This window comes from Magallana gigas, chromosome 4 (assembly GCF_963853765.1).
Source record: "Magallana gigas chromosome 4, xbMagGiga1.1, whole genome shotgun sequence".
Lineage (NCBI taxonomy): Eukaryota > Metazoa > Mollusca > Bivalvia > Ostreida > Ostreidae > Magallana > Magallana gigas.
In genome coordinates, this window is record NC_088856.1 from 24536696 (window position 1) to 24554398 (window position 17703).

Here is a 17703-nt window from a genome sequence, read left to right on the forward strand (position 1 = left end):
ATTTCTTAAATTTACAAATAGAAAATATAATTTTAAGGAGTCCCCCCTCAAACAACCTATATATAGGTAAATATAAAAAAATGTATGTGTATATCTATGTGTTCTTTGTAATATTTTACCAAAATCAAAATGCATAAAAAAAACTCTTAATTTAAATAATACATGTCCTTACTGTATTCAAATTTTAAAGAAATAATCGGTGTTGATCATACATAATAAAATTAAACCAATCTTCTGCTCTTGACCAATCCCGGCCTTTGTTTTGCGCTTTAATACTGTATCGTTTTCACATATCAGATCATTATCAGTTTTCAGTAATTCCAAAATGCATATAAACATACAAATTGAATTAATTTCTAATGTTGAAATAGGTTGACAGTTTCTTTTCATTAGTATACTAGACATCTTCGAGATGGAGCCCATTTCAAAGGGCCCCGATCAAAAATTTGGATATTAGGATATCTAGCATTTCAGAGAACTTTGCTTTGACTTTTACCTTGACCAGCTGGCATAGAACTTTTGATTCAGTGTTATTGCCCCTTACATACAGACATTTTTTTCTTCAATCTGAGCAAGATCAAGCAAAGGGAAAATAACCTATGGCCTAAAACTGGATCATTAAGAAATTAGATCCGCAATGACCTTCACATTGACTTAGTTCAAAGTTACTGCACACATTCATCAAAAAGTTCTGTTTATGTGAAGTATAAGGCAGACCAGGATAAGATGAGAGTGTACATCTTTTAAAAAAGGAATTTTGTGTGGTCCATGTAATATGACCTTGACACTTGCCCTACAAATTATACCATAGGTCACTGCCTGAAACATTCTTTAAACCTAAATGTATGATTTATTTAGTGGGAATAGTTTTAATCGTGATCATTATGATCATGCATATACCATATAAAGCTCATGCAAGCAAAGAAATGTAAATATTTGAAAAACAAATTCCCTATTCCTTATTTAAATGTAACATAAATAATTATTTGAAAAAAAACAACCATTAATCAAAATAAATGATACATTTAATTGAAATATTTCATCTTTTACAATAAAAAAAACCATAATCAGGTACACAGAATCATGAAATTCTGGAGTACAATTTTCATGATATAAAACACAACAAGAATCATAAAAGGATAAAAACAATATTAACATGATATGCCAAGTTCATAATAAATTGTGTAAAGTTTTTTTTTTGTTAAAAGTCCCTGACTAGATAAAATTTCAAATCTCATACATAAAAGTAATATCGATGTTTCCTTTGCTACAAAACTTGTGTGCAATAAAAACCTTCCCTTGCATTTCAAAACAATATAATATCAAAGTAACAAGTTACCAAGTATATATGAAATCCCATCTTCACAACGTCAAGGTTTTGTGATTACGGAACTCCACACACTTTATGTGGAGTTCCGTAATCACAAAACCTTGACGTTGTGAAGATGATGAAATCCCTGAAATACAAAAACATAAACGTAAACTAAATGCTTACGTAACAAAAAATGACTTCCAAAGCAATATCAAGTGTATAAGTCAATGAATAACGTAATAGTATGTATTCAATGAATAATGTAATAGTATGTATTCATAAACGTAATTGAATTAATTAATATTTTAAAAAGTTTCATAATTATCATTTTTGAAACAGTGAACTTGTTGATAGTGGAGAATGGTGTCCCTGTTGAATTCATTTTGTGCCACAACTTGTGACCTTTAAAAAGAACAGAAATACAATTATATCATATACATGTACTACATGTTATATAACAAGAGGCCTGCAGGCAACATTGCTCACCTGAACAAAAGTGGCCAACTGGCTTCCCTCTGACCAAAGTAGCTTTACAAAGGTAAGCACAATGATAAAACCACTGGTATTCTATGACATAATATTTTTAATGCCATAATTCTTCATACTTTTCATTGAATTCACCAAATATGAGCCATCATATTCTGCAGATTTTTCTTCCATACACATGCATTTTAGCCAATAAACTTGGACCCCACTGTGTCCCCAATCTTGTACCTCTCCAAGGTCATTGTTTGAAAAATTGAGATGATTTTGTTATACCAATAAAATTGCTTATATGGAACCCATGTTCATTTATCTCTATATATTTCAGTGTAAAAAATCTGAACCACATTTTGACCACTTTAAGAATCTATGTAGTCATAATTCAATAAACTTATATATACATTAGCTTGTTTTAATATTACACTGTATATTTAAAAAAAATTCACACATCCTCCCAAAATGATAAACCCTTTTGTGGCCCATTCTAATAATGGTCAAAGAAGTAAATCTTCATTTTAGCTTACTATAATTCCAATCAAAAGGATTAATATTCCTCTATCATTCTCATATAAAAGTCTGAGTGTAAAATTGGAGCCCTCTTTCTCTCTCTCTCAGACTGTGATCCCCATTTGATTAAAAAGGGATAATGGTAACAATAAACTCCATACTGGCTTCCTTTGATATTGTTTTCAATTTAAATATTAAATAGCATGAACTTGGAAAATTTTTCATATATATTCCCTTTCCTTCCTTAATTCTGACCCTCCCTCTCTCTCTCTCTCTCTCTCTCTCTCTCTCTCATTTTACAGATGGATTGACAAACAAATCAAAGCTGGACAAATAATGATCAGAAAAATTCACTTAATTGTCTTTCTGCTCAGGTGAGCTAAAAACCAATTTAAACTCTTCCTACACAGTTTGAGAAATAATTTGAATATTAAAATTGTATCACTTAATGCAACAAACATAATTGTACAAACACTGGTTCAAGCCAAAAAGTTCATGTATAAATGCCATACTGCATTTCAAGGATTAATAAAATTTTCTATAAATAAAGAAGTGTCAAAGGTAGCATTTCCATGAAAACTTTGCAACTACATGTAATAAGAAAAACCATATTTGAACATTGACAATAAGTTAAGGTTTAAATATATCAAAACAATGAGTACTGTAAACCAACAAATCTTTGCTACATTTCTGAGAGCCTTGTCATCGTGAATATTTCTTGCTGCAATCCAGTCAGAATTGAAGAATTGTAATAACAACATGGATCCACAAAAGGCTTGGTTGTGAAAAGTAATCCTCGCCAACCAGACAGCCCCAGAAAACTGCAAACTTAAGTCATTGTGAATAAAGGTTGGTTTACAGTAAATGCAAATAAAATCGTTACACATGCAGTGTGGTTCATACTCGCATTATTTAATTCCCCTGATTTTGCATTTGCATTCTCTTTTTTCTCCTTGATGCTAAGAACTTCCTGATTCCAAAAAAGGAAACCACAATAATGACTCCGATGACTGCCCCCACAACATAATACACCACTGAATCTGCCACTGAACTATCTTCATCTGAGAAAGAAATTATATCAACAAATTAAAATAGTCCAATCAATTAAATTATCATTTATAAGACAAGGTCTGCATCAACATGTGCATCCTTAGACCCGACAGGTTTTCTCTCCATTACACTGCTTTCAGTTTTACTGTATACAAGGAAATATATTCGCCCTCGTTTTATTTTCGACCCTTTCGCCCTTGTTGTCAGCAGGAGAATTTAAGACAGGACGAATTACAATGTTTCAATTTTCTTCTCTTTAAACATACTGTGCCTGAGTGAATTCAAGACAAAGCGAAACTGTTTGCAATTATAAAAGGGTGAAAATAACACGGGGTGAAAATAACCCTCAAATTATACAGTATATGCAGATATATACTCTCTGGGTTCGGACAATGCAACATGTGATTTTTAGAATAAAAAAAAAAATGTCATTTGTGGACTTGTTAAGCAAATAAAACTTACATATGTAAACCTTCTCTGCAGTGACCAGTAGTTTGAAGTTAGCTCTGGAGACTTCACTTTCATTTAGCACCTTTAACTCCATGAAGACCAAGTTTTTCTGTCCACCGCAGAATTTGGATACATTATAGTTCACGCAGTCTATACTCTGCAATAAAAAAAATCAAAATGTTATGAATCATAAATAAATGTGTTTCAGAGGATATGGTGATACATGTAATAAGTAGGCCAAGTCGTAAAAGAGGTACATGTACATATTCATGTTATATAAATTAAACTGAACCAGTCTAGTTATACATACATCCTAGTTTGCAAAACCTCCTTGTATACGAGCAATTCTGGCCAAAGACCATTTCTCATGGCTGCATTGTTACATGTACATCATTTTATCAACACATTAAAACATGTACGAAAAATGAAGTAACAATCAATGCACTGTGGAGAAATGGTCCTTGGCAAGAATTGGTTGTATGTATACATGTATTATTTTCTATAATTTTACCCAAGTGTTTACATGCAACTCAGACAGTAGTAAGCTTACATGTATAAGCAATGGAATACATTGGTTACATGCAGGCACGTAGCATCAGGGGGTCCAGGGGGGGGGGGGGGGGGGGGTCCGGCCTGGACCCCCCCCCCCACTTTTTCTCGCAGCAACAAATTTACATATAAAAAATTTAATTATCATGGAGTTGCCCCCCCCCCCCCACACTTTTTGGGCAGTATGTAAACAAGAGACCCATGGGCCACCTCGCTTTCGACAATGTACAAAAACACATGTAGATCCTGTATAAATAAAATCCATTTTCCCCCCTGGATATTCTTATGTTTATAATCATTAGTCCCTTTTCTAACAGGATGATTTTATAGTCATATCACATGTTGAGTATTGCAGTTTTCAAAAAGATCTTTAACAATTGTTTATATATGGGATAAAAAGCTACATCAAACTCTGAACTTTCTTGTGAGGCCGAAGAATTGTCCTGGAGACAAAGCCTTAACAATTATAAAGAATCATCTGGCTGATTAGTTTCTGAGAAGAAGATTTTTAAAGATTTACTCTATATATTCCGATGTAAAACTTTAACACCCCCCCCCCCCCCAATTGTGGCCCCACCCTACCCCCAGGGATCATGATTTTCACAACTTGGAATCTACACTACCTGAGGATGCTTCCACACGAGTTTCAGTTTTCCTGGCTGATAGTTTCTGAGAAGAAGATTTTTGAAGATTTACTCTATATATTCCTATGTAAAACTTCGACCCCCCATTGTGGCCCCACCCTACCCCCGGGGGTCATGATTTTCACAACTTGGAATCTACACTACCTTAGGATGCTTCCACACAAGTTTCAGCTTTCCTGGCTGATTAGTTCTGAGAAGAAGATTTTTAAAGATTGACTCTATATATTCCTATGTAAAACTTCGACCCCCCATTGTGGCCCAACCCTACCCCCGGGGGTCATGAATTTCACAACTTTGAATCTACACTACCTGAGGATGCTTCCACACAAGTTTCAGCTTTCCTGGCTTTATGGTTCTTGAGAAGAAGATTTTTGAAAATTTCTCGAAATTTTTCATTAATTTCTAATTATCTCTCCTTGAAAATGGGTGTGACCCTTAATTTTCACAAATTTGAATCCCCTTTGCCTAAGGATGATTTGTGCCAAGTTTGGTTGAAATTGGCTCAGTAGTTCTTGAGAAGATGTTGAAAATGTGAAAAGTTTACGGACAGACAGACCGACGACAGACAAAATGTGATCAGAATAGCTCACTTGAGCTTTCAAGGTGAGCTAAAAATTGATATGAAAATAAGGAAATGAGGAGTGAAATTTTGAAGATTTTGGGAAACTTTAAATTTTCCTTTTTTTCTTTTTTGCTTGTCAAGATTTTTTTTTTGAATGAGTCTGCCCCCCCACTTTCAAAAACGATGCTACGTGCCTGGTTACATGGGCATACAACTGAAGATTGAAGATTTTCATGAGTAGATTATAGTACTGTACAATTTTTTTAATTATTTATAGTACGACTATTAGTAAGTACTTGTGTGCAATTCAAGAATTTCATAATTAATGTACATGTAATTTTATCAATGAATGACGACAGAAATTGACAGAAATAAATCAAAAGGTGATTAATGTTTGCATTTCACACTTTCTCGGACATGCAAGTACCCGTATTATTTGATAGATTACATGTACAGGAAAATGCAAAAAAAGTACCTGTATTTCCTGTACTTATGTTATATTTTGTTATGAAAATACCTTAAAAACATCAAGGGATGCATTCTCTGTGAAGTTTAATTGCACAGCACAACTCGGATCATTGAAGTGTACTGGAGTTACGCACACTTTATACTCGTCCCTTACACTTGGACCATCTCCAACACCTTTGAACGAGATGGTTGCACAGTAATCATTGACAGTCTTTCCTTCATAGGTGATGTCCAATTGCCGATTTTCATTGACAATCCCTTGATAGTGTCTGTCTGATGATGGGCTGGAGGTACAATTCTTTCCAAATTCATCTATTTGCATTAATAGAAAATGGTGTTAGTAACTTACCACTTTGCAATAGTCAGTGAACCAAAGCTCTCTCAGTTTTCAACCAGTATAATGATCAATTTGAAAACATATATATTTGCTTTGCCGTTTGAGTGTCCTATTTCCACTTAACCTTCAAGTACCGGTAGTTAAGATTGACTTATTGATCTTGACATCTGGTTTCGACCCAAGACCTTGACCTTTGCTTGATATCATGAACACCTTTGCTTGATATCATGAACACCTTTGCTTGATATCATGAACACCTTTGCTTGATATCATGAACACTTTGATTTTAATCACTATTGTCTTAATTATTCTATCTCTGCTATTGATGATAAAACAATGTTGAAAAATTTCACATTATATTACTTCTTAATTTTTTAATTGTTATTTTTTTTATCAGGGTGAACACTTAGAAGTTTTGTTAAGTTTATGTTTTACAACTAAAAATCAGTCATTTAACAACTCAATATAATTTTAATTCTGTTTGTAACGCAGCATTTGATTGGATAGAAAAATTTAAATAAATTTGTATAACCTGGTTCCCACGTCACAATGCACCTTGTAGTACGTAAAAAATATACCAATCTGATGTTATGTTGGAATTTTGAACAGATTTAATATCATTTTATAAGTAAAATACACTCAATGTGTACAGTAAATTACAGAAAATTAAATTATAATGAATGAACTCAATTTCTACCCAAGTTAAGGTTGTATAATTTGGGTTGGAGCAATTTACGCGTTTTTATAATCCGCAGCACGGATTATAAAGTGTACACTGCCCCAACCCAGGTTATACTCGTATAACTTGGGTAGATATTGAGTTCATTTCTTAAATAATTCTAATGTTGCATTCGGAACTGGCTTCAATGGTTGCCTTGGTGATAATACAGTAAAAGAAAACACATTTATAATTATACCAAAATACATACAATTTAAGCAGACCAGTATGAAATATTTTTTCCCTTTAAAGGTGTACGATATCCAAATAAGAGTTATCTCTCTTATCAGAATTTTTTTATACAGTAATCCAATAATTTAGGGAACACCCCTATATCTATACATGAATAAACCAGTATATATATTGTTCTTTCCATGTGATTGAAAACTTTTAAAATATTTCTTTGTTCACTTCTTTATTAATCAAAACTTACAGGCTACAGTTTCCATTGCATCCACAAGTTGAAGATGTCCAGGCACGCACAAACAAATAAGCAAGGACTGTAGCAGCCTATCCAAACATCTCCCAGATCTTTCAAATGGCATCCCTTGGTCTATCCACTACCTTGCAATTTTTCTTATCTACAATAACAATAATCCTGTAAATCAAATATCATACAATTATCCGATGACTGTGGATGGGATAGCTATTTCATTAGACCTAGATCTTTCATCGGAGGGTTTGCCCGAGGGAAATACTTAGTGTCATTAACTCATGTTTGATTAAAGAGCTTACAGATTTTCATTATCCTTTCTTATATTCAGTATTTTTTCCTACCAACATACCGGTATATACTTAACTAGCTGCATGTTAACCTCATGTTTGTTCTAACCATGTATATAGACTGATGTCTAAAATTTATATTTGAGTAAACTTACCTTGATTGGATTTGACTGATCATGAAATCATTAGTATTTAAAAGGAACTTTGTTTTGAAAGGTCTTTTTAAGTATCACACTTACGAAACATGTGTAAAGAAAAAAAAAGCACAAATGATCACTATCTTTAATTAAGTAAATAATATCGGTGTATTCATTTATATAACTATAATTGCAAAACCTGATTTAATAATAATTAAAATCAATAAAAAGATAGCTTGTAATTCAAAATATTTCATTTTAATTTTTTTTTCTGTATGTAAACAACAGAGGCCCCATGGCCACATCACTCACCTGTGTAACTTTTTTATTAAATGAAATATCAATTGATACAAATTATCAAGACAACTGTATTTTCAAAAAAATTTCAATAAATCTTCTCATTAGTTAAACATTGAGCTCCTATTGCTGTTTCAGTAACAGTTTTAAATAACAAGACTTTAAAAGATATTTTTCTCCTTTTATTTCAATTTAAAAATTCAATCCTTTCCATTGAAGCCCTACTCTGCCCATGATTATGATTTGTTTCCCCTTGGAATTGTGCCAAGTTTGGTTGAACTTGGCCCGGTTTTTTTGGAGGTGATGAAAATGTGAAAAGTGAACAATGATGGAGAAAACAATGACAGACGACGAACATTTTTTTCAGATAAGCCTTTCAAGTTTGGCTCAGGTGAGCTAATTATAAAAGCGACTGATGCCATTAGAGCAGTAACTGGACCAAACATGCAAAAAATATCAGATTCAAATGTGTCAAAACTCTGACACACACACCCCACCTTTAGAGGTATAAACAGATTTGAGTAATATACATATACACACAGTCAAATTACAAATTTATTATATATGCTGTTTCATTCTGGAGAAATTCAGAATGATACAACTTACCATATGAGGAGTGAGATACAACATTATATGTCTTTTTTTGTGTCAATGTGTTGAATTGATTAAATGCACGGTCTGAATTTGTGGGCTGAAATGTACCTCTTATCTTAAGAATGAAGTGTCTGACATTCGTCTATACATCATAACATGTAAATATGAATACATGTAGTCATGTACACAATAATCGATTTTTGCATTTAGAGTATACACACCCGTCTACATACATACATGTATTTACCGGTATACATCGGTTTTTATCAAATAAAATTTTTCAGTTCCATCGATTAAATGTTAACTATAGAAAGGGCAGGTCCAGCACCTATTATTTTCTAAAAAGGGAAGGGAGATAAATATGTGTCTTTCTAAAGTCAACAGTCAGACAATAAGAAATTGATGCTGCTCTTTGTCCAACAGCATGATGCGCTGAGCAGCTGACGTTTTTCTTTTCTTTAGACTGATAAATTGAGAGGGTCTATAGATTCTCCGCTGCATTCATTATATGGACAAGTGCTCCCGATATAATTTTTTTTTCTAAATAAATCTCATCAAGACATGTGCTAAAAATTAACGACACTCTTGTCACTTACCAGTAATGGACCTGTGACTGTCTTGAACACCGTCTTGACTTTTTCATCGCATTATTTATATCGCACACCGAACCCGAACAGAATCAAAGCGACATCAGACATTGAGACAAAGTGCTTTTAAAAAGAAAAATGAACAATACGAAGAAGAAAGATTGAGAGATAAAATGAAACAACGTCATAAAAAAATTGGCGTTTCCGTTTTATAGGATAATCACAATATTCCTGGTCACCTATTGTGTGGTCGAACGAAACCATCACTGCAGTTAGGCCTCCCTAACTATATCATAAATTCTTTTTAAATTAAATTTCACATGAAATTGGGCTTAGATATAAATGGATATTTTTTTCCTAATATGAATAAAATCATAGATAAAATGGAACTTATAAACATAAAGATTGAGACATGTACATATGCATGTACGTGTATGAACTTTTGACACTGCCTGTAGACCGAGTAATGGCCGGAATCCAGGTCAACAAGGTCAATACGAGGTCAGTTCGTAGTACTGTGTATGTCTAATGCATGAGTAATCACGTAAGTGCTTAGAGCCCCCCCCCCCCCCCCCCTCCTTCACATCACCCTTTCACCGCACAGATTTAGACCCCCCAGGTCAGCAGAGTATAACGTACTTTAACTCAGTCGTTGACTCTCCTTTTGATTTAGACCTATATAGAAATGTTTAAGGTCATTTACACATGTGACATGCATCATATCTGAAAATTATATGATAAGCTTCTTAATATGTTATGTATACCCGAGTCGACCTTCTGCATAAATATTCTTTTTTATGCAGGTTGGGTATGATTAAATCGTTTATTTTCAGAAATTTTTAATGGGACATTGGGTATGATTAAATCGTTTATTTTCAGAAATTTTTAATGGGACATTGGGTATGATTAAATCGTTTATTTTCAGAAATTTTTAATGGGACATATTTTGTACATGTCTATCAAAAACCAGAGAGTCATCTACCCTGGGGGTAGAAATCGAGGTTGGGGGTGGAGGGGTCCTGTCCTCAAGCATCTGTAGAGAAAACATTATAATATGTGATGAACAGAGAAACTACTAAACTTGCAAATTGACAGTGTCTGCAACAGTCACTGTGGCACTCGTAAATCAAAATTTCAAATCACTACGGAATAACGCAGGCACGTAGCATCGTTTTGAAAGTGGGGGGGGGGGGGCAGACTCATAAAAAAAATCTTGACACGCAAAAAAAAAAAAAAAAAAAAAAAAAAGGAAATAGGAAGATTGATGCTACGTGCCTGTAACGTACCTGAATATATTGAAATCATTCTGAAAATAAAACAAAGTTGTTCATCTTCAGACAAACACCAACATGTTGTATTCAACTATTAGAATATAAAAGAGCATAGGAGAGGGGGGGGGGGGGGGGGCTCTTGTACATGTGATTGTGTGTGTGTGTGTGTGTGGGGGGGGGGGGGGGGGGTTACACACACACACACACCTTTTTTTGCAAAGTCATTCATAACCGTAACCACAAGACCCTTTTTTCTTGTTTGTCAAGATTTTTGATAAGTTTAGCCCACTTCCAACTTTCAATTTGCTTTGTGAAGTTAATAAAACTGCAAATTACGTTAACTATCAAGGAGTTCATCCTGACGACGCGATGATAACAGAGCGCTCTGGTTGTGTTTATATACAAGAACTTACCGAAATAATGTTTCATAAGACTTTTATTCCACCACCAGTAAGCATCCTTATTCACTATTTTCAATTTCGAATCATAAGGCTAGCCTAGTGTTTGTTTTATTAAACATCAACAACTGTTCCTCGGTCGAGTCAATTCAAACTAACGAGCATTCGCAACTTTGTGTATGTCAACAAACTTGATTATTCAAGTGATTCTAATCGGAATTTCCATTCAAGTGAATAAGCTCTAAGAAAAATTATTTAGAGCTAAAAAATTATTTTAAGGTTTATTTCAGTGAAACTTTAAATTTAAACAGTTAGATTTATCTCAGGAATGACGTATTGCGCAAGGTCACAATAACCGCATAGCACAACGTTGCATCATCGTTTTTATCTTTGAAAAAAATTCGGGTCACATAAGGGACTGTCTCAAAAGCTTCATAATATAAATCAAATTGTATGAGATAAATAGAACATCTATAATTGTGTGATTTTATATTTGCTTTATCCAACTCGTTGAAATGGTTATATTCGCTCGGCAAGCCTCGCGAATATATACACCATTTCAACGAGTTGGATAAAGCAAATATAAAATCACACAATATATAGATATCCTCTATTTATATATAATATTATTTTCATATTCAGTTAATAAACTTGATTTCATGATGCGATGTACAATTTTGTTTTTTCCTCTAGAGCAGAGGCGGATCCAGGATTTGAAGTTAGAGGGGCGCCAGTTTTAGGCAGGGGGTCTGGAAGCTCCTTGATGCTAAAGATTTTTTGGGGTAAATATGACTTTAGACTTTGAGCTGTTTCTTCTCGTTTGATTGTAAAAATCATTGCGTTATATCGCAAAAAATTTCGCGCTTAAACGCAAAACCATTTTTGCAATTAAACACAATACTTTTGTGATTATACGTTTGAATGCAAAACTTTGCAATCTAATTCGCAATAGATTTTGCGTGTTTTCGCAATCTCTTGCGTTTTAACGCAAAACACATTGCGATTTAAACAAAAGATTGTGTTATTTTACGCAACAACTATTGCGATTAAACGCAAAATAAATTAATTTTTCTTTTAAACTGGCCTCAAGGAGCTGATCTATAGAAATAGAAAAAAGGCATATTTTTTCTTTTAAACTCGCCAATAATTAAAATTGTTCTTCAAATTTTTTTATTTAAATCATTAGGGGATGATTAAGTTTTTAAATGGTATAAAATATTCTGTTTCATAGAGAATTACTTTTTTCCACTGTTTGTGTTTAACCATCAAAATTGTCGATATTTTTTTTAAGCAAATAATCTAAGCAACAATTAAAGCGACTTAGACACGATTTCAGATGAAAATTTTATTTTTGATATGTATGTATAAAATAGTTTTCTTGTGTATTTTGAACGATTTCCCAAAATTTGAATGTTAGAAGTAATGTTACAAGAGGGATACAGGAGAAAGAAATCGTTGTTATGTAAACAAAGCTCGAGTCTTATATTCGTTTACAAATAATGTAAATAAAGAAATTACAATTTCTTTGACAAAATAGTTTGTGGAAACAAGATAAACTCAGAAATAATTTGATCAACAACGAAAAAAATATTAGATTGAAACTTATACCAGTATAACACATATGTAAACAATAACAAGGCTCGAGATTTTTTTACCACTGCAACTCGCTTGTAACTCGATATTTGACTATCAAATTTTGACAAAGCATTAAAAACATCCATTTTGACCATTTTAGACATTAAATATGAAAAAATAAACTTTGAAAAATTTGAGCTTAAATCGTGTTCAAGTCCCTTTAAGTTTGACCGTTCACCGTTTCAACGCAATTTAGAAAAAAAAAACACAAATTAAATCTGTGAAATTCATTGATCTACAATATCACTAGTTTCTAATCATTGTCCTAACTTAATTAAGGAATCATGAGCGTTTGAAGAGAACAAGGGAGATAAAATTTGGATCGTCCGAACGCGGATGCTGGTTCGGAATACGATGAAACGGAACGGAGTGAACGCGAAGGAAGTTTTGTTGATTTAGAACCATTTTAACAAGAGCTTGGGCTTTGGGTAGTTGTGTCAAACAGCAATGTGACGTAGCCCTGTCTATTTCACTGCTGGCCGTTCAGCAATGGCTCTTTTTGATATCAACAAGATTTGTCTGGTTTTTGAGCTAAGACTATGCAATCGGTGTATATTTTGCTTGAAACCGCGTCATTTTTAACTTGTTTTGACGCAAGAAATAGATAGCTACGTCCAACCGAAAGTCCAAGGTATTGTTAAAATGGTTCAAAATTTCAGTGTTTTGCCTATATACCATTCATGTCAAACAGTTTGCTTTTATATAAGAAGTAATGGTTTATAATCTTTTCTAGTTAAGTACCGTTTGTGTCCATTGAAAGTAAAGGGAATAATCATGAAACGTTTCATTTAATTCATCAAGAACTCTTGTGAATTATACTGAGATGGACCAATCTGTATAAAGTATGCATATTTCATCATTTGTAGCATTTTCACTATTTAGAGCTACGATCTACATGTATCACAACTGCTGGTGGGTTATAACTCGACAAAGAATTCTGCCACTTTGCAATGATTTTTTGATGACAGGGACATCAGTTCGATTTTTGCCCGAGATCCCTTCCACAATGACACGTGATTAGGACGATAATTTTATTTTCAACACGAGTTTAAGGCAACACTTGTACGATATATGTACGACACTTTCTCAAGAATCGAAGATTTTCTTACGAAAATGCATGCATGAGGCGAGTTTAGTCAACACTTGCACGTTCTAGCTATTGATCTGACGAATTGTGACGATTGTTCTACGAGAAATGTACGAGTGTGTACGAGTCTTTATGGCCCGTCAAAAATTCAGAAACCTATGCAATAGTGATATATGCTGCTAAAGATGATCAGACGATCATCTATGTAATAAAGTACAGAAAAAATCAAATGAAAATAGAACAGCTCAATCACCACTGCTATGTTGAAAAAATGTAGAGCAGAACACGACCAAATTCGTACAAATTAACGTTGAACAGAAGTCTTTGAAACTCATTGCATGTCGTATTAATGTCCTGAATATTCGCAACGCAACTCGTAGCTTGTCGAAATACTTTTCAAACGACGAGAAGTGTCGAAATATCATATACGCCTTATCGCCGACATACACACGAGATTGGACAGCATCATTTCAACATGTCTTCGATAATTGTTCGAGTATATAAAGTGTATAAAACTCGCATGAGGAATCAAAACCGTTCGAAATTCTCGCCATTACTTGGCGAGCTCTAGTGACATAAAGAGACATTAATTTGACATGCACAGATTTGTGCTCGAGTCTACTGCAAATGGGTGACAAAGGGTAAAAGTCAAGTCAAGCGTGATCTGGCACAGACATAATAAAACCATATATACATGTACAGTAAATGGTTTCAAAATTAGACTAATAACTTAATGGCTTCTGTGCTACATGTTTTTCTTCGATATGTTCATTGGCATATGTATGTATAATAATATGATTGTTGCATGTAAAAATTCCGCGCTCTACAAGTCGATGCTCCGTGTTCTACAGAGCAAATTCATTATTTAGCTCTGCGTTCGAACGATCCAATTTTGTTAAATACATGAAGACATTGATCATGATCCATTCTTGAAAACGCGCATAATTCAATGATTTGAATAGAATGAATATTAGTATAATAATATATTAATATTGATATATTATATGAATATCAATATCATTACAATAATATTAATTTCAATATTAATATTTTTAATTGCATTAAGTTTTACATAAAGTAACGAATTGAATTACAATGAAGTCCCCCCCCCCCTACTTTTTTGAAACCTTGTAAAATATTGAATTGGAAACAACCCAGAGAATGAACAGTGACATTAAAGTAATAGTACCTTTAGTAATATCCCCCCCCCCCCCCAACGAATAGGATTTTCGTTGATTTTTTTTTATTTACTCGTCAAGAATATTTGGATGAGTTTGCCCCCCCCCCTTTCAAAAACCGTGCTTCGTGCCTGAACCAGCAGGCACAGTCGATAGCGATGAACGGGGAGTAACTCGTGTATTTTTTTTCAACTCTGATCAGTTCAGAGCAGGATCAGCCATGTTTGGGGCACACCTACCAGAAAGTAAGATATTGTAAAATCACAAGGTTTAATTAATGCATAAGGAATCATTCTTTGAGTAGGCCTAATAGGAGGTGAAACCTTTGGTCGGGGCGTGATCAAATTTAATAAAGCCCGAACGGCTTTATGGTATATGAAGATTTGAATCGAGTTAAATCGAACTCGGGGCGTCACTGGAGCTCTAACGACCGAGCTACCCAGGCCCATGCGCGGATCCAGAAAATTTTTCCAGGGGGGGGTCCGAAGGATAATTGTGTTTGCCAGGGGGGGTCCGAGGCATATTTTCGCGATAATTTTACTATGTAAATTTAATAAATATTCATTTTCCAGGGGGGGTCGGGACCCCCCCGACCCCCCCTCTAGATCCGCGCATGAGGCCGATATCCACGGTCCTTCTAGCCCCAACTACTACACTAGTTATGGTGATTAAACGTATAATTCTAATTAGATCTAAATTTTTGAAAAGAATATTCAAATCATTAATAAGCAACTTTCGTTTTGAATCTAACGTTCTGTTAATTCAACTTTATCTAGACTACTATCTGGTAGGTAATCAAACGTAACTATATCAGCTTGAGTTATTTTAAAATGATTTAAAAATTTTTGAAACCTACCCATGATTTGTATCAATTAAAAATTTATTTCAGTTAATTGGATGAATTTTATACAGAATCCAAATGTTACATGCAAAATCAATTATTCACTGTCTGACTATATGTATAAGAGTTAAGAACACATTATTTATCATTGATATTAAAAAATATATATGTATTAATTTTTAATTCTTTTTTATAGATTGAACAACCATGGATCCCCATTCTAGTGCCCAGGATATACCCCGATGTGACCTTTGTGAGACCGCCATAGTACACAGCTACTGTGACTTTTGTCATGTCAACCTATGTAAACCCTGTGTAGTAGATCATATCTCAGATGGATATCATAAACATGTAATAGTCCCTTTCAACGAACGAAGATCAACCCTCATTTATCCGAAATGTGATATGCATCCACAAAAAAGTTGTAAATTTCAGTGCAAGGATTGCAACAATGGTTTTGTTTGTTCTTCTTGTATGGCATCTAAACAGCACAAAGGACATAACTTCTTAGAAGTTACAGAAGTTTACAAAACTAAGAAAGATGATATTAAAAAAGATACAAAAGAGTTAGAAAATCATATTTCTCCCACATATGAAGAAATTGCACTTGACTTAGAAAATCAGCTTGCCAACCTGGATGGAGGATATGAGAAACTTACAACAACAATGTCCAAACAAGGGGAGCAATGGCATAGAGAAATCGACATCGTTATCAACAAAATTAACACCGAAATTAGCGAGATAAAGGTGAAACACAGAGACATTTTAAAGAAACACTTGAATGAAATTAAACAGATACAGTCTCTCATCAAACATACATTGCTGGCCTTGAGGAAAATTGAGAAATCCACTGAAGTTTCCCAAACCATTGAATACAGCTCTAAGATCAGAGAATTCAGCAAGCCTCCACCCAAAGTTAAGGTTACACTGCCAAAATTCATTCCAAAACCAATAGATCGTCAGAAGCTGTATAGTTTGTTTGGACAGATCACCCCATTATCTACTGATACAGAAGAAAATGTCCTGTCACTGAACCAACCCAACACTTCAATCAGAGAACTGCTGGATGAACCAAAGCTTATTTCCACTATACAAACTGGGCAAAAGAAACTACGCAATGTTACCTGTCTGAATGAAGATACGATATGGACGAGTGGACAGACCAATGATATCAAATGTTTCATTAAAGGTTCAATCCTCCAGACAATCAAAACTAATTCAGATTTTTTCCTCAATGATATAGTTGTAGACAGTAATGGGGATCTACTGTACTCTGACTGGCCAACAAGGACCGTGTATAAAGTAATAAATGAACGGACAGAAGAGTTGATCAGATTTAAGGGATGGACGACTGTTAATCTGTGTGTCACCTCTACTGGTGATCTCCTGGTTACCATGTACAGTGATGATGAAACTCAATCCAAAGTTGTCCGTTATTTGGGATCTACAGAGAAACAAACAATTCAATTTGATGGTGAAGGTAAACCTCTGTACTCAGAGAATAGAAAAATAAAATACATCACAGAGAACAGAAACCATGACATCTGTGTAGCTGACTGTGGGGCTGGTGCAGTAGTGGTAGTTAATCAGGACGGGAAACTCAGATGGAGATACACTGGTCATCCCTCAGTTACCAAGAAGAAACCATTTGAACCCTGGGATATCACAACAGACAGTCAAAGCCGTATCCTGACAGCAGACAGTGACAAACATTGTATCCACATTTTGGATCAGAATGGACAGTTTTTCCGTGTCATTGATAACTGTGATCTGGAGTATCCCTATGGTTTATGTGTGGACAATAATGACAATCTGTTAGTGTGCGAATATTACAACGGCAATGTAAAAAAAATCAAATATTTAAATTAGACATAT

At 34.1% G+C, this 17703-nt stretch overlaps 2 protein-coding genes across 3 annotated transcripts in view; both read right to left on the reverse strand.

Moving 5' to 3' along the window:
* LOC105345323 (4-hydroxybenzoate polyprenyltransferase, mitochondrial) overlaps positions 1-17703 on the reverse strand; it is a 281500-nt gene that overhangs the window by 250006 nt on the left and 13791 nt on the right. The window lies entirely within an intron of this gene.
* Positions 1582-9672, reverse strand: LOC105327704 (uncharacterized). 2 transcript variants are annotated; one of them, XM_066081708.1, is made up of 6 exons: positions 9428-9672; positions 7514-7661; positions 6075-6337; positions 3815-3959; positions 3206-3363; positions 1582-1714 (listed from the first exon to the last, which is right to left on the reverse strand). In XM_066081708.1, exons 2-5 carry the CDS (start codon positions 7623-7625, stop codon positions 3215-3217), a joined length of 669 nt encoding a protein of 222 aa, XP_065937780.1. In that variant the 5' UTR covers positions 7626-7661; positions 9428-9672; the 3' UTR covers positions 1582-1714; positions 3206-3214. The 2 variants fall into 2 exon arrangements, with proteins under 2 accessions (XP_065937780.1, XP_011426615.3); XM_011428313.4 differs by lacking the exon at positions 1582-1714 and having other exon boundaries at positions 1740-3363; positions 9428-9666.